General features: G+C 33.8%; 2 protein-coding genes across 3 annotated transcripts; one reads left to right on the top strand and one right to left on the bottom strand.

Moving 5' to 3' along the window:
* The first annotated feature begins 41 nt into the window (after positions 1–41).
* LOC106179578 (integrin beta-1-binding protein 1) lies at positions 42–7,174 on the top strand. The gene is made up of 5 exons (XM_013563283.2): positions 42–218; positions 1,541–1,726; positions 2,600–2,689; positions 4,739–4,882; positions 6,157–7,174. Exons 1-5 carry the CDS (start codon positions 141–143, stop codon positions 6,220–6,222), a joined length of 564 nt encoding a protein of 187 aa, XP_013418737.1. The 5' UTR covers positions 42–140; the 3' UTR covers positions 6,223–7,174.
* Positions 7,175–7,412: 238 nt separating this feature from the next.
* On the bottom strand, positions 7,413–25,164 carry LOC106179566 (cerebral cavernous malformations protein 2 homolog). 2 transcript variants are annotated; one of them, XM_013563266.3, is made up of 12 exons: positions 24,991–25,164; positions 21,258–21,428; positions 17,989–18,072; positions 17,275–17,373; positions 15,007–15,094; positions 14,766–14,824; positions 12,436–12,577; positions 12,153–12,204; positions 11,760–11,904; positions 10,924–11,062; positions 10,351–10,456; positions 7,413–9,937 (listed from the first exon to the last, which is right to left on the bottom strand). In XM_013563266.3, exons 1-12 carry the CDS (start codon positions 25,015–25,017, stop codon positions 9,766–9,768), a joined length of 1,284 nt encoding a protein of 427 aa, XP_013418720.1. In that variant the 5' UTR covers positions 25,018–25,164; the 3' UTR covers positions 7,413–9,765. The 2 variants fall into 2 exon arrangements, with proteins under 2 accessions (XP_013418720.1, XP_013418719.1); XM_013563265.3 differs by lacking the exon at positions 24,991–25,164 and adding an exon at positions 24,276–24,559.
* Positions 25,165–25,279: the final 115 nt, after the last annotated feature.

The following is a 25,279-nucleotide window of genomic DNA, read 5'->3' as shown; positions in this document are numbered from 1 at the left end:
AACTATTTTTCAAACTGATTTGACATTTTACTATATTTTAGTCATGTGACTGAAGGGGTTGCATCAAAATGGAGGGGGTCTCGAAGGGGAAATGAGCTGCCGATGAATTGTGGCAGGTCAACAAAATGTAGTGCCAGGATATGTTTAGAAAAACCAAGTCTAAAACAAATGTCAATTTTGGAAGCAAGGAATCTCTTAATAGCAAAGAAGGTTCACAGGTAAGTGTTTTAATGTTTCTCAGCCGTGACACTGACAATGTGACATTGACACATTTCTGCTGTTAATTAAATTGTAGTGCTTGTAGTGAATAGTACGGTACATGTACAGTACTAGCAACACTGGCAGTAACAGTGAAGTAAGTTGCATCTATCGCTCTGAATTCGCACTGCCACTGGTGTGCTTCCTCTTTGGCACTACTCTCTGTTCCAAGCTACATGTAGCTGCCTTGTCAGTATTTATCATTTTCCTGGACTTACTGGTATGCTTATTTCTACCCCCCCCCCCCCTCCCTCCACACGCACACACACACATACAGAGAGAGAGAGAGAGAGAGAGAGAGAGTGAATGGCATATAGATGATTTAACCATCAAATTAGACCGAAAGTCCATAATATTTGGTTTCTATACCCAATCAATGCTAAATGTATATTTGATAAATGGTTTTATGCACAATTTAGTTTTGTAAGATATACAGTAATGACTATTTTTTATTGAGGAAAGTTATCAATCTTGCAGATATATAAATTTGGAATCATTCAAAGTGATATCTCTGTATTGCATTTGTGTTGTATAGAATAGAACAATAGGATAGTCTGCTTGTAATTTTGTTGCTACCACTTGATGGGAATATGTTCTAATTTAGAGAATTTAGGACTTAAAAAATTTCCAATTTGTAAAATTCACAATTATCCCCATTGAAAAGATCGAGTCATCACCATAAAAATAATTTTATGAAAGCACTTATGGCCTGATAAAGCCTGTATTTCAAAGGAAATAAGTTTGTGGGTAAAGTTTGAAGAATTGTTAATAGAGTTTGTTTCTCTCAATTTTATATGTCATTTGTTCTGAATATGACAATTTTATCAAGTTCATTTTGAACATTTTCGATTGTGATTTGATTGACTTTAAATATTTTGTTTATTTAGTCTGAGTTTTTTATATTAGCATCCAGAGACTTTTCTTAAACAAAGTTGTTGCCTTGAAAATTCTTACACGAATCAGTCAAAGTGTAACATTGCAAATATCACATAGGTTCCTCCACAGCATATGTTTTTCTCTGTTACATCATTTCCATACATCTATCAGTATCTTTTCTTCTCTGCATGTCTCACAGTAAAGAAAAACATTTTAAGAAGGACAGATCTTGTCTTAGATTCTTTGAACAATATTGTTGGGCACGCATAAATTGACTTTTACAGAAGTTGAAATATGTTACAAATTAGAAAGTACTGTGTATTGATACATACTGTAACATCCTAAGGCATACAGGTTCATTTTAGCAGATGACCACATGCTACATATCTGTGAAATTATCTTTCAGTCTCTAGGATCAAGTGAAAATCTATCTGGCAGCCGCGAGATGTTACTGGAGGCTGGGCCTAATATATTGAACAAAGCTGCACAGTACCATGTTCACTACCTGGGAAGTTTGCAAAGCTTTAGCAGTGTCACAGGGAGCAAAAAGATTGCATCTACCCAGTTAGTTGACAAAATAGAAGAAGCACAGGTGGGATTATAAGGTTGTAGATTCTGTTTGAAATAATAAATGCCACTGACCTGCTGGCAGAGTAAAAAACAACAGCAACAACATCAACACTTTTTCAAAAAAAAAGGAAATTATGTCTCCTTGTTCCTAGTTAATGCTGAGAATATATTTTTAGTTAGATTGGTGGAAAATTATCCTGCCCTCAAATTTCCATAAGAAATTTAATTTATTGCTATATTTGGCAATTAGGCAACTTTAATGTGGTAAATTGATTGGATTATTTCTTTTGCACTGTTCATTGCTCCACACCATCTTACAATTTTTTTAGGGAAATTATATCATGATGATGGCGCAGTGAAATCCTGTGTAGGGCTAATTTTAAGGACCACTACACAGGATTTCACTGCACCATGATAAATTTCTCCTCCATTGAGCATTTTCATACCCTTGTGTGAAAGAAGCACTTACTAGTAAAAGAGAAATGAAATGAGCAGTTTTTCTCATCTTAACTTGCTTAGAGTAAACAGGAAGAAATTGAATGGACAAAAGAGTTCTGTGGATGAATAAGTTTGAAAAGAAGGGGGGGGGGGGATTTAGCATGCAAAATAAAAACATTTGCAACTTATGACTGTATTTACCTAAGTGTAATTTTAAAAAAACTTTAAGCGCAGTACACTGTAATGATATTAAATGTTTTGCAAGGTTTTTGTTATGATTTTATCTTGCTCCAGTCCAACAAAAATTTTAACTAACTCCTGTCTGTAGCACTTTAAAAGTTGTAAAATTATTGAATGCTGTATTATAGTTTGCTTATTCAGCTGTGAGTGGTTTATTTGAGATCTGAAATAATTTGAAATCACAGTAGTAGAATAAAGTATCAAAATCTGATTTCAGATTCAGGGAAAGTTACCTTTTTTACCTAAGGAGGATGACATAGTTACCATTTTGATATCAAAACATGGCATAAGGCTGTCAAGGAGAGAGGTAAGGTTTTTTTTTTTTTTTTTTCTAAATTTTTTAATTTTTTAATTTTTTTTTGTTGTGCAGTTTATGTGAAAAAATGTTTTGTTATAATTCCATGCATGGGTGTTTCACTAAGGATGTTTATCAAAGTCAAAGTCTGTACAGTTCAAGTGATGTATGGAGTGTTATGGACAGCAGTAAAACAGCATGGTGTGATGTAAAATTTGAAGAGTTTTGATAGGGCACAGATGTCTGGGTTAATGTTGGTTAAAAATACTAAACGTGGGATGCCCCTCCTAGAATGTCCTCAGAACACAGTATTATAGAAGAAATGAAAAGTATAGTAAATTTATGAAAAAATGCATAGTTAGGTAGTACATAAGTAGGAAAATTAGTAGACACAAATGTATTACTGTTGAAGTACCTGCCCTGGATTAAAGGTAATTTATAAATTTGCATTTGCTGTGAAGGGTATGTTTCAATATTTCATAACCTTTACTTTAGATAACAGTTGTCACTTCTACTTCCTCATTGTAGCTGATAAAGTGCCTGCTGTATTTAGCGGTGTCAATTTATACTGTTGTTACTGACTTTGTAATCAGTCTGAAAGTTAATCATTCAAAACATTTCTGTAGGTGTAACCCAGATTTGATTGGCTGAGCTCTGAAACTAATATATACCAGGATTTCCAGTGGCAGAGTATTAAGTGTGGGGCTTTACTCTACAGAGAGAGCTAAAAGCAATCACCAATTTAGATTTTATTAACCTTTGCAATAACAGTTATGATCATTGTACTACACATACAAAATTTTATTATTAGTGTATTTAATATTGATATTCAGTTTATTTCCGTGACAACTTTTGAAAGATATTTTGAATTAAACAAATATTCAGAGTTTGTTTGAGGATTTTTTTCCAATTTGCAATCCAAAATCAGGAAATGAAATCTAAAAATTAATGAATAAATAATGATAAAGGTGAGACAAATTATATATATTGGACATTTTACATGCTGATTGCAGTGAAAGTTTGTGTAAAGTTTACGAAATTTTGGTTTCACCTGTATCTCCCCTATTGCAGTTGGAGCAGGGTTTTTTGTCAGACATTGGTGATTATAGTTAGTGTCAGGGTCTATGTAGATTTTGCAGCTCCACCTAAAATTTGACCTCAAAATTGTTGACAAACCATGTGAAATGTTCTGGACTTTTGGAGCAGTGCAATTTTCTCAAGCATGCACTTCACTTGGCTAGAAACTGAAATTGCAAAGGGCAATAAATTGGATTTGTGTTGATTCATCTTTTTGAAATAAAAATCTGCTATATGACTCCAAGTTTATTCTCATATTGATTTAAGTAAAAAATATCTTAGAAAAATGTCATGGAGATGAATGATGATATTAAGGAACAAACATGACACCTCTGGACCAGGACTAGTAAAAGTAGAAGCCAAGATGAATTCTTCACAATGTACATTGTGGGAATTTATTAAAAAGAAATTATTGATCAATATGGTTAAAAAAATCAAATGGGTCTTATAAAGTAGAAAAATGATTTTCTCTGCCTGGGAAATTATTTTGTATTGAAAATTATTTCATAAAAATATTTCATTGGTAAATGTAAGCATTTAAATGAAATTCTGGTAAAATAGGTCTGATTTTTTTGTATTTTAGGGAAAGTAAAAGAAATCATAATTTGAATGTCTCTGTAGTTATTTCTATAGAAAACTATTAATGTCAGGTGTCATATCCTTGCTCTTTGAGAAAGCTTTATTGTCCTCTGACTATGAATAGGTGCAAGGCTTTTCTTTGTAAGATTTAATGAAACTGAAATTTATATTTCTGTCCAAAGAAATGGGTGATACATTAAATGCTGATACAGATATGGTAGGATGATTTAGAAACTAAGCTAAATTGCTTTGGATTTAGTAGTTTCTTTTTGTGTCTAGTCAAAATATTTTTCTTTTACATTAGTCAAATAAAATAATCTTAAGGATTAGTTTTTTCTTGGCCTACGATGATACAGTAGAGGGGTACAAGCACTAGACTTTCTATTATGCATTGTATTATTTCAGGAAATAATTGAACGTCACCCCCTCCACACAGTGGCACAAATGATGGCCTTTAGTGATGGGGCAGGGAAACACAACATTGCAGTGAAGACGGGACAAGTTGGCAAGACCACGTACAGCTGCCACGTGTTCCAGTGTCAGAATGAAGTATGTGCACATGAGCAAGGAAAATTATTAAAATTACAGGCGAAACCTCTGTTTTCAACAAAATTCATATTTGCTACACATTTATGACATTTTTTGCAAAATGTTATCCAATATATATCTTTCATGAATTAAATTGAGAATTTTATGAAATATTTGCTAGAGCCTTAGCACTATGACCCCATTCCCACAGACACCATCTGTTTACATAGATCATTTCAACTCTGTGGGGACTCTGGCTGAGTGTGATCAGCTTAACTGAATGATACACTTCATCTTGAGTAGAATACAGAAAAGCTGGTGATTATATGAGTATTTTGAAAACAAGAAGAGGGGTGTCCTTCAATTAAGCTGATTGCACTTAGCAAGAATCCCTACAGAGTTGGTTCAATCTACATAGGCCAATGATGTCTATACAAATGGGGCCTATGTCTCTAGCAACTTGATTATCATCTTATACACTTACAATTTAAAACCGTTTGCCTTTCCAAAACGGTGTCTTAGGCTTCATTCACATGCAATGTCTATTTTCTAAATTCTATTTTCTATTCGCGCTATCTTATGATCACGGTCTGTGCCCTGAATATCCCGCCGCGTAATTACTGGCAGCGCGAGCCAGTTACTTATAGTAACTTATAGTAACTGGCTCGCACTGCCAGTAATTACGCCGCGGGATATTCAGGGCACAGACCGTGATCATAAGACATACCGCGAATAGAAAATAGAATTTAGAAAATAGACATTGCATGTGAATGAAGCCTTAGATAATTGATGGCTTGTTTCCTTAATTGTTTAATGTTGAAGTAGGCTTATATGCACCTCAGATATTGCACTATTTGGCATTTGTCTGAATGCTAGTCACCACCCAGAAATAATGTTCACTGCTTGGTGATTTGACATCTCTGACTGTGTGTGGCATTTTGGCATTTAGAACACTGTTGAAAGATGACCTGAAATGTTGAATGCGATTACTACAAGGCTGGTATTATGCAGCGATATCCTCATCATCTAAATAAAGAACTAGTGCTGTAATGCATGCAGTTACTATTAGGTCTGAAAATTAATGAATGCATGAATGAATTACCAAATGATTTTTCCTTGGCAAAAAGAAGGAAATGTTAAAGATGCATTTTCCGATTAAGAGAAAACATTGAATGACTTTCCCTTTGTTATTTACCGATGAGTCAAATCCTGAATGGTAAAACAAGTGGATCTTTTATTTCCTTTTAGTATCAAGATAAAGTGAAATGAATACATTTATATCATTTTTTCCATAGGAACAGTCCCAGAAGATCTGTCTGAGTTTGAGTAATATGTTCCAAGCATTAATGCAGAGATCATGAGGAAAAGATGCAAGGACAACTTACATGTACTAGAACATGGGAGGAATCCTAGGTGTGCCTGCAGACCTCTTGTATGGTTTGCCAAGTAACCTCAGGCACTATTCATTCCAGAAAACAATTTTTCTGTGTAAACTTACTGTAGAAGCTTTTTGCTGTGAGGTAATGTTTAGAAGTGGTACTTGAAGAGAGTTGTTTAGTGTTCACCCAGTGTTTGCGGTGATTTAGCCGACATGTCAAAAAGCATGTATTTGCAAATCAAAATTGAAAGGAAAGGGGAACTGAGCTTTATAACAGTGTGACAAATTATGCACACCTGTAAGATGGGACATATACTGTTTGAATGGTCAGTTAATATATTTATGTACAGGTGTATCTGCTTCCTATGCACCTCTGTGTATTTTTTCATACACATCATGTCTGTGTATAATTTCTAAACCCATGCTCCACTTGTTAATGTAAATCATGAATTTATGCGTTTTTAATTGTCAGCCCTGGGTGTGTCGAAGGTATCATTATGGGGTCAACAGGTGCACCCTTGCTGGAAGATGCCTAGAACTTAACTGCAGCAGTTAATGTACTTTACAGTGTGAGGTGGTAGAGGTGGACCGTTTCAAAGTTAAAATGTGTATATGACATTGAGGGTAAAATATTCAGAATAGGCATAAGGTGCGCTTCTTACTTTCATGGTCTTGTGGACATTCAGCTTTAGCTAATTGGGAGTATACAGTATTCAAAACAAAATTAGACTGAAACACAGTTATATCTGAAAGTCCCAAATGCTCCATAACATTTTGCCTTTGTATTGTGATTATCTTATACTCTTCAAAGCAATTTAAATTGGAGATACATTTAATGGTTTTGGTAGACGTAACAGTTTATATTGAACCAAACAGAAATGTAGAAATGGTTCTCTGGGTGCTCTTGCAAATAAATCAAAGCATTTCATCTGATATTTTATCGTTAGTATTTTTCAATATGAGACTTTATCACAAATCCCAAATTTTAACTTTCAGGATTACATTAAAACATTTGCACTGCAAATCACGCAATCTGAATCTGATGGTGATTGAAAGTCCTTTCTGTAAAGAATTTTGGGTACAATTTTATTTTTCATCTTCAGACAATTATGTCAGTAAACAATTTCTTGACTGAGCTAATTTTGAAATAAAAACTGAATGCCAACAAATTGAAAAAAAAAATCAAGCAATTTTATTCCATTCACAGGATGCTCAGTTGAATATTCTACAACATAATTCAATATTCTAAAAATGAAGGTGACATGAGCATTACCTAAAATAACACGATAAGCAATGATGTCAGTCAACTTGAATGCACACACTTTCACTTCAGACTGGAAGTGTTTGCTTTATATTTGCACAAAGTCAGGATTGTTTTACCCATTATTACATAGTAATACTGAGAAAGTGATGATCCCTCACAAATGAACACATCTTGATTAATTATTCAACCTTTTTACGTCACACCTCCCATATAAAACAAACCTATAATACAATTTTCCAACATATTGCAATAAACCTATGTACAATTTATTTACTAAAAATGTACAACAATAAATTACTTGAGTGAAACATCAGCAAATATCTTTATGCTGAAATTATCATATAATTCAAGAAAATAAATAAAAAAACACAACAGATACATTGAAACTGATGTGACTACGATATTTAAAAAAATCAGATCTCCTCCAGCAGTCCTTTTAAATAATAGTAGTTAAAATCCGTGCAATGACAAACATCCCCTAAAGCAGATATTATTATTATGACAGATGTATTGAAAATGAGACAATGCTGCAGTGACTTGGGACTAGAATACGCCCATTATATGCCTGATGGTAGGAAATGACAGTGCATGTGTTACCCTAGAGGATCCTTTCCTGACCCTGGTAAATTATTCCCCAATAGCGTAAATTAATTCATTTTGACAAAAAGCCAAAAGGTTTTGATTTTTCCCCAGTTCATGACCAGTTTTGTCCTCAATTTTTTTCTTTTAGCTTTACCAAAAATAAAAAGTTTGCAGGAACTCAATCACCATTTTAACCAGCTCATAGCATCTATGAGATGCCCCCTTCATGGGTTATTAACTTTCATTACTTAAGGCTGGGTCCCTTGCTTGTCACAATTAACTTGGGTGGACCCAGCAGTATCAATAACCTTAATTGAGTGAAAAGCCATCTCTGTTATTTCAGGGTAATTTCTTAGTTTTCAATTTTGATTACCGGCCTGTTGCCATTGCTGTTTGTTATCAATCACTTGAATGAAAAGCAAGGGCCATCATGACACCTGAGAATTTTTAAACACACCCATGCTTTGACCCCTTACAGAAAAGGTCCTAAAGTGCAGTGTAGCTTTTTTTACAGTGGCAAAACCATTTTCCTAATGGATCTCAGCAATTTGTAGTTCTACCTAGCACCAAAATACTGCTCAATCACTGAACTAAAAAATTACCGAGAGAGATCACATTGTGAAAGGCAAGTGGAACTATACCAGAAAACAAAACACACGAGTGATAAACATTTGCTACATAAATAGACATACACACCTGCACAATCAGACTATCATCATTAAATCCTGACAAAACATAGAGATTTTCTTCACAGACATTACTGAAAGTACCTGTACAATATCCCTCAGACTTACAGCAGTTATATTACAATGGTTTATGGTCCTCAAGTCGACTAATCCCAAAGTTCCCTTGTCCTCTTATATAAAACTAACCCTCTGAGGATTTAAAAAAAATCAAAATCCAACATTAAATCCTAAATTTCACTACATAAACATACCTAATATTTTAAAACAGGGTGATAACACCGTTTAAAAATCAATAATGCTGCTATTTCAGCAGCAGCATTGGGATTTTCTATCCAATGTATTTTGTTTGTTGTAATGGCTTGATATTTCTAAAATGATTCCCTATCACTTATATCATTTGTCTGGCAAATAAACAGCATCATATTCAAGCCATAAGAACCTTTACCTTATTTTCCAGCACAAGACACCTGACACCACTGTACAGATGCAAATTTTTAGTTCATGTTATCACAGTTTTTTAAACCTAAACCCACCCTTCACTGAGTAACACAATGTGGTATCTTGCCCTTTGTCCATCACATCCTATCAATTGTTGAATCAATGCCGAGTATCAATGTGGATGATGTTAAAAGGACGCTTAGTGCCAAACTGTGTGAAAGAGTTGCAGGGTCCTGTATATTTTCTTCGTGTTTCCATTTAATGGACTTTGTCACCTTGTGAAGCCCATGGTGTCAAGTGCACCCCACGAAAGTTCATATCCACAACTTTGTGTCCTATTATTGAGCTTTAAAATCCCAGGGTTTGTGAAATCCTCTACATCCAATCACCCTTTGACACTAAGGGTACAGTACTGCTAAACATATGTAGTCAAACAGGCTGATGTCACTAGCTGATGATGAACTAGCACCAGATCAGATCTTTACAACAACAAAGATGACACCATTGAGTCGGATCCTAAAGGTACACATTCAGCATGTGTCCCTCACAACATATATCACGTTTGCTGCATTCCAAGATATGAGCTGGGATTAATGTTCACACTTGTTTCCATATTGGCAATACTTGAGGTAATTATGTTCATGCTGCGATCAAACTCATCTGCAGCTAAAGATGTAGTGTCACTAGCACTTCCTGTTGTTAAACCAGATACATCGCTCGCTGTCCGTCTGGAAAAAAGTACAAGTCCAAATTTAATTTTCAATGAATTATAATAAAAATCATATTATTTTACCAACATTCACATGTGTAAACTTTACTATGATAGAAAAAAATCATTAATGCTTAGTAGTCATATAGATATCATGGAAGACATCCCACTTATTTTCATTAATTATTATCATGCTCATGCATGGAATACTGTTCTCATTTGCCCCTTTGTAGCACTGCACAAGCAGCCAAAAGACAGACCAGGAAACATGTTCAAATTTCACCACCCAGTTCTTTTCATTCCTCCTTTTAAGTATTCCCAATCTTTTTTACACAATTGATTTCAGCATGTTAAGTTATCCATTAAAGGTAACCTTATATTTTTCATTTGTCAATTCTTAAAATGAATGAGGTATCGAATGGTTTTGGGTACCTGTATCTTGATCTTTGACTTCCTCTTCCATTATTTACAATGCCTATACTTTTCAAGAATGACTCAAAAAATTCATAGTCTTTTTCAGGTATAAAATCCCTCATATCTGAAATGGTAAAAAAAAAAAACATACAAAAAATGATAATTTTACATAATAACTTTACATAATAACTTTAATATTGATTGCTCTCCTAGATGTATAAAGTATTTATCTCATACATCATGGTTCCGAGTCCACCATATAAATGATACATGTTATCCTGTTAATTTATACCACAGATATTTGACAGCTATTTAATAAGGGTGCTTTCCCAGAGATTTAGATAGATCTAAAGATTAAGTTTTAGATCGACCTAACTCCCTGGGGGTTCACACTAAATTGCAGTCAGCCGAGCGGGCACCATAGTTAATTACCCCCTTACAGCTTTTAGTAGGCGGGACAGACGCTTAAGCCGGCCAAGCTGACAGTAATCTAGTGAGACTCCCCACAGGGATAGATCGATCGAAAATTCTATGGAAATGGGGTGTAAGAAATAACGTAATTATGGAAGTAAAGTTTCGGAAAAGAATTACCTGCTAAAAGATATTTTCTCTCCTGTCCATAAAGCTCCAGCACCCTCTGGCAATATTCATTAAAAGGCATATTTTCTTGCCACATTTTACACAAAGAGGCAAACCTTTTTAATTCATCATCAGTTAAAACTCTCTGCATCTGGAACCAAAATAACAAGTATGATATATTTATTTTCTACCACTCTTTCATATTTCTCTTTTAACTTCATAAATTCTGTAAAAGAGCTAACATTATTCATAAAATCCTGCAAAAGTATTTTTAGGAAAAATTATCTATGGATATTGTGTACCTTTCTTGGATGATCCAACTACACAGCTCATGAATCTATTTACACTGTATATATTAAATATGTTTTCATGTATAAATCTTAACCAGTAAATACCCCTCAAATACTGGTTGATGACAAGCCACTCATAACCACAACTATTTAATGTCCCCAGTAAGGTTAATGGCAAGGATGTGTTCTGGCACACACCGCAAACTTTTTTAAATGCAATTCTTAACCAGTGACAAATTAGCAAGTCACCTGAAAGTGGGGATAAAGCAAACTCCCAATTTCACCTCAAATGACACCAAAACAAGCATTGCTACCACTTGAAGCAATTTACAAATAGTTGTCAATCTTAAAACATCACTAATTCCCATCTTATCAGTATTCTATCTATATAATCTTGCAAAAGCGATTGGCAATGATCATTTTGTTTTACACATTTTGAGAGAGAAGTGCAATACATTGAGTTTACCCTCATTTTGCCACTTCTGATTATCAAACAGAGAAAATTTGCTTTCTTTCATCATGACCAATCTCAACAAGTTATAAATGCATTAATTTTACCTTTCTAATATAATCATGCAACAGATCTGCTGCCGAGGTGCTAAGGTCACTGACGCTCTGCGTAGTGCTTCTTTTCCGCCTGTGAGCTGGTCTGTTTAATGTTGATGTCTGACTATGATCTAGGTGGAGTGCTGACTGAGACAAACTGAAAACATCACAAAACAAAAGTGAAAATATGTCTTATATATTCAATGAATTAAACCAGTGTGAGAAGTGCTCTTCAATTTTGTTCTGCAAGGGGACTAAGTTATTGAAAGCAGAGAGGCAAATTTTGACTTTGATTATGTCTTAAAGCAAACACTTAAAATTTCAGGGAATATTAAAAAGATCAATTTCAAGAATGGTTCTAAGCCTCCTTACATGAACATGTAATAAGTTAAATTAATAACTTACAATGAAGGATCCTGTAATTTGTCCAGGTTCTTAGGTGTAGATGTGGAATAATCTGAAAAAAATTATCACAGAAGTAGTGAGTGATGTATACACCTAAGCATCCTAAAAATGTTAAAAAATTTTCACATCTTTTAACACATTATTTAAAATTGTCGTCTAGAATCCCTGCATGCCAATTATATTATATTATATTATATTATATTATATTATATTATCAACAAAAATATTTCAAATTCCCAACAAACAATACAACTACAAACATACAATGCTTTATCTAACTCACCACTGCTTAGGGTAACAGAGGATGTACCAGACACCCCGCGTGCTCCTTCATTGACTTTCCTATCAAAGAACTGCATGGTGGCATCTGTGTACACCAACTGGAAACACTGTCCAACCAGTGAACACAACTCCTCAGAGGCAGACTGCAACAAAATATGTTTTAAATCTTTATGGCTTATATCATTTTGTCAAAGACAGCTTATAAAGTAGTACCATGGTCAACAAAAAAATTGAACATCATGATTGTATTAGTTTGCTTAAAATAATAATAATAATAATAATAATAATAATAATAATAATATTGTTTTTTGGTGTGGAGGGGGCAAAATGTCTTAAACCATATTTAAACATTTCTCTCAATTTCATTCATGGATCCCACCCACATTGAACCATAGGTTCTCCCTCATAAATCTATAAAATCTTCGTAACTTAATTCATGATGTAATGTTTCCGTTAACAGTTCCACATCATAAGAGATATTGTTCTGCTGTCATAAGTAATCAACTAATACAGGAAATTAACTAGGGTGGTGCATTACAGGGGCAAAGGACCAGAAAGAATTGAAATTGACATTGGACATTTGCGCATCAATCCCATGATGACATTAGGACTTTAATATACATTGCAAAGGTGTTCAAAGCATTTAAAAACCACCAGGAAAGCTTTTCTGCATACCCTAAACAAAACTTTTCAAAAGCTGAAACAGGAAGAAAATATGGCAAATCAAATAAATAAGTGTGCTTTGTATCCTCTGTTGCAAGTTTCCCCTTTCATGAAATTTCTTCTTCATTCATCTCTTGTAGCTGGTATGCACCTGCAAAAGTCAATACTGCTATTGCCCTAACATTGCCAAATTTTTTCCCCTTGATACACATCCCTAAACTTAAAATGAAATTCCTCATTCAAAGTAAAGCTCTATGTTTCAAATCCAATTTTCTTTTTATTATTCCTGTATGTCTTTTACAAACAGAAAATTTGGAACTATTTCCTATACATCCCCTATTTTTTATTTTATAAAACACAACTCCATCCAACACCAGGGATTTTCAATTATTGAACGTTGACCTTTTGAATGTTTTACCTCTTTAACTCCCCTCCCGTATTTATTTTTCTCTGTTTTTCCTTAAAAATAATATTCTGAAAATAAAGAGGGTACAGCTTGCTGCAGAGCTTAATTCTCTTTCAAATGCCATCCTCAGTATTTGTCTACAGGATTCAGGTCTTCCATCAAGTGTATTTGCTAGCAGCACCAAAGACCTTCACTTTCCCTTAATGACCTATTGACAAGAACACCCCTCCCTAATGTTGACCTTTGACCCTCAAATCATACTAAAAACAAGTTGACCACATTCCAGCAATGCCCTCATAAATCTCCCTGGTCCAAACAGCAATGCATCTTCACAATACCTATTTATCCAATAATTGTATGCAAAAGGAGGCAACACCCAACAGAAATGTCTGCTTCACTGTCAGCCCACCCATGTATTTAATGCACCAATCCTAGTAAATCCCTATTATATAGGCAGAATGAGGTAGATTTAATCTACAAGAGATAACATTAATAGCAACACTTAGATCACTGAGAACATCATAACTAAAATAGATCTTCTAAATTTTTTTATCAATGGTGATATGGTTTTTGCAGTATTGTCGTGGAGTTCTATAGAATGAATTTTTTTTTTTTTGCTTCTTCTTTTTCATTCACAGCACCTGAGTATGAATAAGCATGGATGTTCAGTGTGATGGATTTGTCCATTTTACTGGAGTAGAATTGTTATCCAGTTTCTGATTCATTTTTTTCATTCACACCTGAGGATGCATAATCAGAACAACTCCTACTGATAAAATGAAGCTGAATTCCCACCTTGAAATGCACTTCAGATCTGACTGTTGCACTTGCAGGGTCATGGCACATTTTGTGCAGTCATCAAGTTATTTCCGAAATAACCCATTTGTGCAGTCACAAGAACAAGTTTTGAACAATACAGAGAGCAATTTCATCTCTATGCTTGTACCCAACATTTCTGTCAAAACAATTAGATCCGTTTGCTTCGGAGTACTATGCAAACTCTAAGAAGACCATGAAATGTTTTACTCAAATCTTAAGTGTAGAAAGAACTACGGATGCTCATTCATTCACACAAAAAAGATATTTGAAAGTAAGTAATGATTCAAATTTGATAAAAAAAAAAAAGAAATTTTATGATTCAACAGAATCACTGAATGGTTCTTTACAAATTGTATAAATCATCAAGTTACGGAATCTACTGTATATCACGATATGATGATACTTGGTATTTAATATCAGACAGTGTCTAACATTTTACTTACTCTGCTATCACAAAGGAAAACTGCCAACTTGCACATTTCTCGACTCTCTTCAGGATTCCCTAATTGGATGATTAAAATATCCCATTATTGGAAAAAGATCATATCATCAATATACACATTTTTAGTACTCTTCCAAATGTTAATAACAACTTAATAGGAGTTAAAAGTTAATGAACTCTACTTAATATACAATTAATAATCTCTCTTATGCTCTTATGCAAATATAATTAAAGGCACTTACCAAATTTCAAAATTAAGATAAAAGATGCATCATCTTGTATGTAACAAATTGTAGCTATTTCATGAATGGGTACCCGTAACATCAGCTCCTAAAAATGATGAACAAAGTCTTACAGAAAGATCACAAAACAGCAGTTAGTGCAATAGTTCTTGAATCTGTGCTTGCCATCAGACCAAATGGACCTTCTTACATGTAGATAACCATACCTCTGTAATAATCTCTTAAAAGATATCTCTGAAGAGATTATTACAAAAAAACAAAACTTTTTAGAAAAAAAAAATGGACTAACTTTGAATGTCAGAATGGATTCATTAACCATTGGTTAGTATGGGAAAATCCTCGTTTACCCCTCGGAGGCTCCCCAGGAAAATATGTTTTTTGGCCAAAATGAACAGTTGTTATCCCTTGAAACACCCACTCCAATTAATAAAGTTGCTAGTTTTTCTCCCTTTACTATATCAAAATCTGGCCTGATAACATTTTTGGCATCCTAAGTATAAACACATATTATGGTGGATTTTTAATCATCAAAAATACTACAATTAAATGTTTAATCATTTTAAGAACACATTTAATACATATATTGGTAAACATGTAAAATATAAATTCTTAAACCTTAGTCAGAAGTATCTTTATCCAACTTAAAGTTGAAAATGACCATCCAAGACCTATTATTTGAAAAAAAAAAAAAAAAAAACATTGTTATTCTCACTTCAAAGTGTGTAGATTGGAAGAAAAAGGACACTGACATATCTCTCACTAATGTTTGTTTCATAAAACCAAAAACTCCCTCAAATGAGGAACATTTATGACTATTTCATCACACATGGGCCATTATATAGTCAAGATGGCATTATAATGACACGCTTTCTGCTTTGTCTTATCAATACATCTGAGAATATCTCAGTCTCGGACAGTTATTTTGCAAAGCTTTGTATCTGATCTGATTACTGGACATTTCTTTCATCATGAAACAACCCCGTCTAGTCAAGAAATAAAATAGTCTAGGCTCATTATAAAGTTATAAATCTAACAAATAAATCCTGTATGTAAAGCAACAAAGGCAAAAATAACAAAGAAGGCTGCAGTTTTCATTTCTAACAAATGTAAAAGTAAAATATGCAAATTTTGAATGTTTTCTATACAATGATTTTTTGACAGGTTGATAACCTAATATTCCTTTTGAGTGTTCCATCGCCACTGGCATGGGAGTTAAACATTGACTTTCTATCCTAAAGAACAAGAGGTCATGAATTGGAATAATAAAAGATGCAGGGAGAAAGAGACCTTAACCAACCTCATGAGAGGAGTAAACAACCCATCTAATTGTTCAACAAGACAGCTGAAACTGTACAATGTACAGACAACCTATCTCACTTTAAATATCAAGAAAATTGCTTCCCAGTTATTGCTGTAACAAGTACAACAAATGGGCATAACAAAGACACTCAGGTATTGTCAATATGTACAAACCCTATTGTGTTTCATTTTAGAATTTTATCAACAAGTTAATTGATTATACTGACATCTGTCAAAAAAAAAAGCGGTCACTTTTGACATTTTATGGCAATTTTGAAAGGAAGCTAGATTTAAAATACTCTTACAAGGAGAACTGACATTTAGCATATAGAAAAAAAAATACATAAATCCATTTTAATTAACCTACAAGATTTTTTTCCTTCTTTCTTTTTTTTTAATCACTCTAGACATAAATTGTCCATATCATATAAAGAGGAATAAATTGCATTAAAAGTGTGGGTGTCCTGTGTTGTTCCTACTGTTTTACATTATCTGGAGGGATGGGCAGTAAAACAGCAGCTGAAACATTTCTATTGCTTATCCAATTCAAGCCTGACATTTCTCAAGGGCATGTTTATCAGCATTACCAATTCAAAGAACTGTTGATAAACTTTAAAGTACCAATGCACCAAAATAATTCAAAATTTTTCAAGTACTAAACAAAATTTCTAACTGAGACCCTGTGGAGAAAAGTAAAGGAGGGGTGTTCTTGGGATTTAGCAAAACAGGAAATACTTCCTGATCATATGCCTTTTAAAAGGAAATTGTAAAGTCTGAATAAAGTGAAACGTGTTTTGAAATTTTAATGTTCGCTGCTAATTTTTTCATCATCAATCTCTATTATACTGTTTGTGCTCACTGGGCTTACTTGTTCATTTGCTGAAGACAGTTAACCTAACAACAAGACATACAGTTTATAAAGACCTATGATTGAATTTCAATAGAAAGTAGAGGTAAAGACAGACTTACTTCATTTCCATCTCTCCTTGAGATTTTGATATTGTTAACGCTTAAGCTAAAGATGGCATCTTGTTCGTAAGTTGTGTGCCAAGGGATTGTACCATCCTTCTGAAAATGTATCAACTAATTTAGAAAACAATTTCTTTGAAACTTAAGTTTTTTTTATCTTATAAACAACTGTAATTAACACAGTTCCTCTCCATTCTGCATTCTTACATTACAAATGACAAATAAGAATACTGCATGCTTATCAATCCTTAAGTTGCCAACTAAAAGATAAATATGTCAGTGTTCATTATTCACAAAGAACGGGAGCTCCCAGTTGTACATGTACTACGATAGTGAAATATTTATAATCACGAGCTTCTGTCTGATGGAGACTAATTAGGGTTAACATTTACTCCACCCCAAATGTCAAAGCCATTATTTTTCTGCACATGCAACTGAAGCATATGAATAAATGACAAGAAGAAACTGCAATGTAGACAGACTAACGTTTTTTTTTTTCATTATAAGATGATGAGCAGCGTATCAAATTCTATTCATAGCATCTTTTACTATTTAAATGTTATTCTTTCCGTATTTTTTTTATAATGATTGTACTCTTGGCTTCATGCATTGAGATTTAAAAACACTATGTGCATTACACACAGAGAAATTTTCATATCATACTTGAGAGTGATTGTATTTATAATTATTTACATGTATAAATATTAAAGTTACCTTTCCCCTATCTATCACTCTGAGGATATCTGTGCGGCTCGTAGAATCAAGATGTACTGGAACATTGGGTATAATACCAGCAAACTGCAATGAGAATTTGAAAAAAAAAATTATTCTGTTGTCACAGGAAATAGTTAAAGTTCTCATAAGAATCAATGACAAATGGTTGGGACAATCTTGTTGAAAAGTATCAACGAATGAAACATTTATACATGTAACAAGAAGAAAGCTTACAAAGGTGAAAACTTTCAAAAACATATTTTTCACCTGTCATCAAAGTCAATTTTAGACTACAGCTTGCATTCAATTTTAAATAAATTATGTTTCAATCTGATTTATATGCATCCATGAAACTAAGGAAGGTGGCTTCTGCACTTATATGTCATTCACTGTCTTTGCCCTGTGATGAGGTACATGTAGGTGCAAAACATGCACACATCTTTTTCACCTGGTGCTGATATTTTAAATGTTGTAAGTACATTTTGTCTATAGTATTCAATTCAGTCACATACAGCTAATCACATAACAAAAATAAGTAAAATAAAATCAACAAATTAATCCCCTGAAATAAAAAAAGTGCTCAAAATTTCTAGTGAAATATGTTGAGCAAAGAAGTGTGGCTGCTGGAGCAGCAAGTATGGGAGGGACCTGTTTTGACTTCAGAGGTAATAGTTTTGAGATACACTTTTTTTCAGAATTGCATTTTACACCCATACTACCTAGAAGCAGCAGTTTCTCTCCAAGCAGCTGCTGGTTTGTGTGCGTCACAGCTACAGCTACAAATTATACATGATGATAGGTTGAAGAAACCACCCTTCCCGTTTTAATAATATGCACTAAGATAGACAAAAAGATACTATACACACCATCAGCAGCGCCATTTATACTCTTGCCTTAGATATGCAATGAATGTTTGATATATCTTTTTTTATAAACAAACAACAAAAAATCCTTTTACATCTATGTTGAGATACAGGTGAACTATAGAAAGATAAACAGTAATGCAGAAGGAAAGTGACAAGTCTACAGTACACACTGGCATTAGTTAAAATCTGCAGAGAAAATTAGTCACCAAATCCAATTCATAAGGTGGACCAGGGAGGGAGGGGATGAAAGGAGGGGGGGGGGGGGGGGAGATGAGTGTAGCCCATAGTCCTGTTGAGTTTCTCAGTCACTACCTGGACATTATAACTTATAGCCTTGTTTACGGTGTCCACTTGGCCATTCATGGCTGCACAGTCAATGGGATTGAATATGTATTTTAAATCAGTAGTCCAGAGGTCTTGTGGTGATGCTCCACCCTAATGTTTTCAATGCCCCAGCTAGCTGCGCTGCCACTCTCCAGTTTTCCATAGTTGAAGCTGGTACAAGACTTATTTAGTGCTTCTAGCACCTGTGGCCTTCTGACCTCCAAAAACAAACCAACTCCCAAAATTCCTGAATCTGCAGAGTGAACAAAGTATTCAAGTTATTTTTGCTCTCCTTTTTGGCCCAAAACAAAAGATTCTGTCCATGTGAACCAATGGCATTAATATTTGCTCCTCAAAATAAAATAAAAAAACCTGTCTGTCTCTGTTGAGTCTGCAGCTTTCAGCTTCTCAGCAGACATTGTTTCAGGAGAGTTATCCAAGTAATTTCACTTATCAGCAAAATATTGCCTTTTAGGAGTAAGTTTGCAGTTACATTTTCCAGGACAAAAAAGTATGTAAGACTGTTTCCACCCAGAGATCACAGATTTAAATTGGGAACAGTTATCTCTCTAGTTAAGAGGGTATCACAATGCTCACCACTCTGTATCAATTTACAAACCAACTCAAAAAGTCTCTGAAGATTGTGACAATTTAAGTACTAGTATTTTATCCTAAGTAGTAAGAAAATGTTTGGCAAAAATCAAATCCCGCTGCATGTGTCAATAGCTGGGTTTCTGAATACACCAGTTAGATACTGTCCATTATCAAACAATTGTGACTCTCTTCCAAATTTCCTACAGGTCCTGTCCAATGACTTGGGTCTCCTTTTTCCTCAACAATTATAAAAGGCAACAAACATTTTTCACTTAGAAAACACATCTTAAAAGTACTCCCTGTGGCTGTGTCAGAGTGCTGCAGTTTCCCTTTCCCTGTGTGTCCACACAGTGCTGCTATGTTTACAAGCATTGGGTGGAGCTCGTATATTAAACCATATAGATGTGATAAGGTTACAAGTGCATCGTGCTTGCACAACAGCTCATTCACTAAGCTCTTCGACTAACCTACCGTCCCATTAATGCAAATTTGTCATTTAACTTTGATAAATTGAACTCACTTAAAGAGATATTAAACATGCAAACAACACTATCCAATGGTATTGAGATGTGACACTACACAAACCAAATCAAAATAATCTTTTTTTTTTTCAATTTCCTCTTACAAAAGATAACACCACTTTTATCAAACAGAGGATTATATCACCACATCTAGGGACTTTAAGTATAATTGAATTTAGTTCCAACTTGGGCCCAATCAAAATAGCCACACAAATTATACATGCATTTTCAATGCCTAATTCTGATTGTTTACACTATCATAAAAACAGAAAGGTAAACAATAAGAATTAACATTTTTTATTGTCTTAAACAGGAAGGGGGAAAAAAGGGACTAAGTGTGCATGATCTAGAAGTTACTGCATAACATTCAATGGATAGCAAAATGGAGAAAAAAATGCCACACAGATAAAATGATGTACCAGACATAATTACATTTGAAACAAAATACACCAACATCAAGGCAGCAAGGTTGTCAAATGTACACACAAAACACAGGAAAGAATGATGCACAAAATAGGTTATTTTGGCCATTTAGATGCATTTTTATTGTCATTATAGCAGCAGTGCCCAAAAAAGGTTTTCTTCAATTTTGATGCATTGGTACGTAATGCATAACAGCATTACATGATTACCACCAATTTTTTCTTATATAATAGAGGTATCATGGATATTCAGAAAATGTGATTAGAAAATCCACTGCAAAAGCTTTGTATGAATGCAGAATAATTAAAAAAATAAACAGCTTATTTTTTGGAAAAAAATGGTCTGATCAAGCTGATTTTCAAACTTTACTTGTGTTTTACTCATATTCACCAGTTCTGTAAGATTGACAACAAAATTTACTGTTTTCCACTTATCTTATTATCTTTGAAAGTGAAGGGCAATGCCAGTGCCGTCAAGAGATGCAAGTGATGGCTATATGTACAGACACAATGTGTCTGTACATAAAAAGCATCTAACTTACCCTTAAATCTTTTTCTACGTAGTCTTGTAGAAGCACCTGAGGGTCTATGAGATAGTCTGGAGGGCTTAGAGGATATGTGCGTAAGGGGCGACGCTGTTGGTTTCTTTCTAGCATTTCCTTACTTTTTGGTTTATCTGATGGACGTTTCTTTGGTGGTCCTCCAAATACACCCTGTAAAAGTGGATATTGTTTATGTTTATCATCCATTTTTAACTGAGACTGTTGTCAAGATTTTTTCTTTTTTTAATGGTAGATTTATTTAAATCTGATCAATTCTAGAAGCCTTTAACATCCTGCCATCATTCTTTCATCTTTTTTGTTTAAATACTGATACTGAATTTCACATCACCATTTCATTCCCAAATCATTTTTTTTTTTTGTATTGCAGGTTCTATCAATTTTCCATCACATTCATATGAAAAATTTCACAAAGATGTACATATTATTGCATTACACTTAATCAAAAATCTATGAATATATGGTACTTTCAGAAGTTTTCATAGTTATTCAGATACCATTTACCACAGTTTGTGCCAATGAGGAAACACAGCCATGCTTACTCTTTTATAAGTATCTGTCTGAGTTACATGTTAGTCAAGACTTACTCACAACATGTGCGCCCTTTTACCTGGTCATTCAAATGACCATCGGATATCTTTTTTTTATGGTCACTGACTTAACATATAATGCACCATACCTAAGCTGGGTATGGCCAAACAAAACTAATGACCATGGGATTAACATAAAGAAAAAAGTCAGAGCAGACCATCTGTCCAAATAAATCAAAATTACAATATACAAGAAGAGTGAAATAACTTAAATATATGGCATGCACTTCAGCTAAAAACAACCTGCTTCAATGTGGTGTGTGTTTACTGACGTTATCAATATTAACAGATATCAGTGATAACTGATTTTATGCAGCCTTTGGGTATGTTCTTGCTGCAGATACACATCTTACCGGCTACTCCTGGTAGATGACACATAGATAAATCTCTTTTTTTTTTTTTTAAATATTTGGACCTAGAATCATTAACAAACAAAGATAACTGGTGAGAATTTATAGATGAAGGAGTATATGCAGTAGACGAGCACTTGTGCACAGTAGATCAAATCTGGGCCACAGGTTAAACCACAAACTTCCCACGAAACTATTAAACCATTCTGACATGGTGCCTTTATTTTACACCACCCACTCACATGAAAATTTATGGAATATCTAATTTTTCCCAATAGCTGCAACATATGTAATATTATTCACTTGACAGTTTGCATCATCAGTTAAGTGGTTCACTGGCCTAATATCTTTTTTCTTACTTTAAATTTCACTTTTTTGTCAGATCTTAACAGCTTCTGACAATACCTCACATTATTTGTATTATCGATACTTTTTAATTTTTTTTTTTCACATTTTAAGATTTTTTAAAAAATAAATTTATCCCAATACCGAACATCTATATTTACTCAAGAAAATGTAACACCTATTTGTAACAATAGGAACATTTGAGAAACAGGCAGCTGTTTAACCTACGGCTAAGTACACAGGGCAAGGCAGTGAGAAAAGCTGTCGGATCAAGATTGGGGTAATGATTTACAATGGATACTATAAAATCAATCAATTTATCAAAGTGCTTTTCTAAAACATTCATATAACACTGCATAACTAGTTTTTCGGGCTTAAGCACTTAACTTTTCTCTGACCTGATTCAATTATTGTTACACCTTAGTCAGTAAACATTTATATTGAGTCAATAGATTTAAAACTGGTAAACTATACCCAGTGCACTATAATGCCAGATTTAACTTCATGACACATTTTATTTCAAGGTCCTACCCTGTCACTTTATTCATAAGAATAATTCATCCCCTGGACAAGCCTGTGTTAGAGGTATAGGGGTTACTATTTATTTTTATAAACAACTCAACAGATGTGTATTTGCTATGCTTTTGAAGTTATGTGTATTTGATCCTGTTGTCAAGCTGTCCAAAGTTAATCTATTTGGTTATGGCAGTATCAAGGAGACAATATTTCCATGCTTATGGACATTACATCCTTAACACCAGTTTTAATGCTAACATTGTTCTAGTGTTAAAATCAAATGTATATATTATTTTTTTCATCACTTAATAATAATCCATCAAATTATTAAAACAGATATAACCAGGACTGCCAGTTTTAATTAAAGGTAATAAATTTTGTAATTATCATAGCCACAACCACTGTTGAATCATACTATTTTTGTCAAATACAAAAACATACATCTGCTTCATATATTTAGCCTGCAATAAGTGAAATATAATTCATTCATAGGTGATGTGAAATAATCCACTGCCAGCTATGTAACAATGCCAAGGAATAGGATCTATATGGCAGTAATGAGGGTATGTGGACTTATAAGGAATTGTAAGAGAAATGCTGTTTTTTAACAATTTATCTTTCTTCATGTGGTTACATATTACTCATAACTTTCAAATTAACTTAAAATGCCTACTAAACAGGAGGTTTTTAATTAAATTTATTCATAAGTCCCAATTAATTACTTACTGAATTTTTAAAACAAAGTCACACATTCTAATACTTAATACTAATCACATAGAAACATGTTCAACAATATAACTTAACTCTTATTATAAAAGCTAAAGAATAAATAACCTTCTTTACAACAAGGATAAAAAACATTTAACCAACTTTTACCAAACAACTACCATATCAAAATTCCCAATAACAAGAAACTGATATATACCAGTATGCCAATTTAAAAGTTATGCACCTAGTAAAGCTTTAGTTCACTGGTTCTAGAATAATTTTGAACAAATACATTAAATGCACTTCCTAAATAGAAAAATACTACATAAACTGTAAAATAAAGCTGGTAAAATGGAAGTTGAGTTCTGTGTATGATGGGTACAAGGAAAATTTAATTATCTAAACACTGAAAATTAAACTCTCATTCAATTTTTATAACAGCATTTATATATTAATGCTTCAAGACATTATGCAATGTTCAACCATCTTACCTGACTGTTGTTCCCCTGAGGTGTGAAGTGTTTAGCAATCATGAGAATATTCTGTGTGGCATACCCTGACTGTTTCATTTTAGTCACAGTATACCAGTGGGTGTGTTTATAAAATATTGTGACAGAAGCATGTCCCCCAAAACACTGACTAAATACAGATTAGCAATCACTAAAAATGAACTTCCTTGTTTTGTCACTTGTATTTGTTGTATATATCAATCAGAAACTGTGTAATACACAACTACAAAGCTACAAAACCCAGCTGATCTTCAACCTGAATTTTTGCAAGGGTAGGGTCACATTGAAAGAGATATATCAGATTCATTGTGTACTATGTAAGACGAATTTTCTATTGGTGGTGATGTCTTTTGTCTAGGTGGTATAACACTGCATATTCCTTTTCAGCTGAACCTAATGGCATTGTTGTGATATCTATTCCTGTTATTTATACATCAGTAAGGGCCGCCTACTTTCTACTGAAGATAACTCGATATAAACAAAACGGATACACCCATGGCCTTCAAACCAAGTGCATTACGTCCTTCGTGACAGAAGCTAATTTATATTGAGTTTTATTAAAATTGTCAACCCCAGGGTCCCTGGGTATAAGCGACCACACCCAGACACCCTATTCCAGCATTCCGAGATCACGACCCTCGTGAACTCGTCGTAGTCGGCGACTCGATTCAAGAGTCAGTGATATTGCTCCACTTACCTTTTTCTTTCGTCCATCATCTTCCATCTCATAATGATCACTTGATTAAAGTATCCATGCACTCAGATTATTGCCAATCCACTGTTTCAAAGAAAAGAGAATTTGAAAGATTTCAACATTAGCTCCACTCACATTCTGACGACTGTGCTGCCATCTACGATCTAGCCAACATTGAGAAAATCACGCGAGAAAGGGTTTCCTCGTGCAACGAAAATATCATTAATAAAGATAATTCCTCAATTGAATTACCTGTTATATAACCAGAACTATCAAAAATAATTCTAAATTA

Source organism: Lingula anatina, chromosome 1 (assembly GCF_051362555.1).
Source record: "Lingula anatina isolate TDL-2025a chromosome 1, LinAna3.0, whole genome shotgun sequence".
In the NCBI taxonomy this organism is placed as follows: Eukaryota; Metazoa; Brachiopoda; class Lingulata; order Lingulida; family Lingulidae; genus Lingula; species Lingula anatina.
Note: the sequence above shows the minus strand (reverse complement) of the source record. Positions and strands in the feature narration are given on the sequence as shown.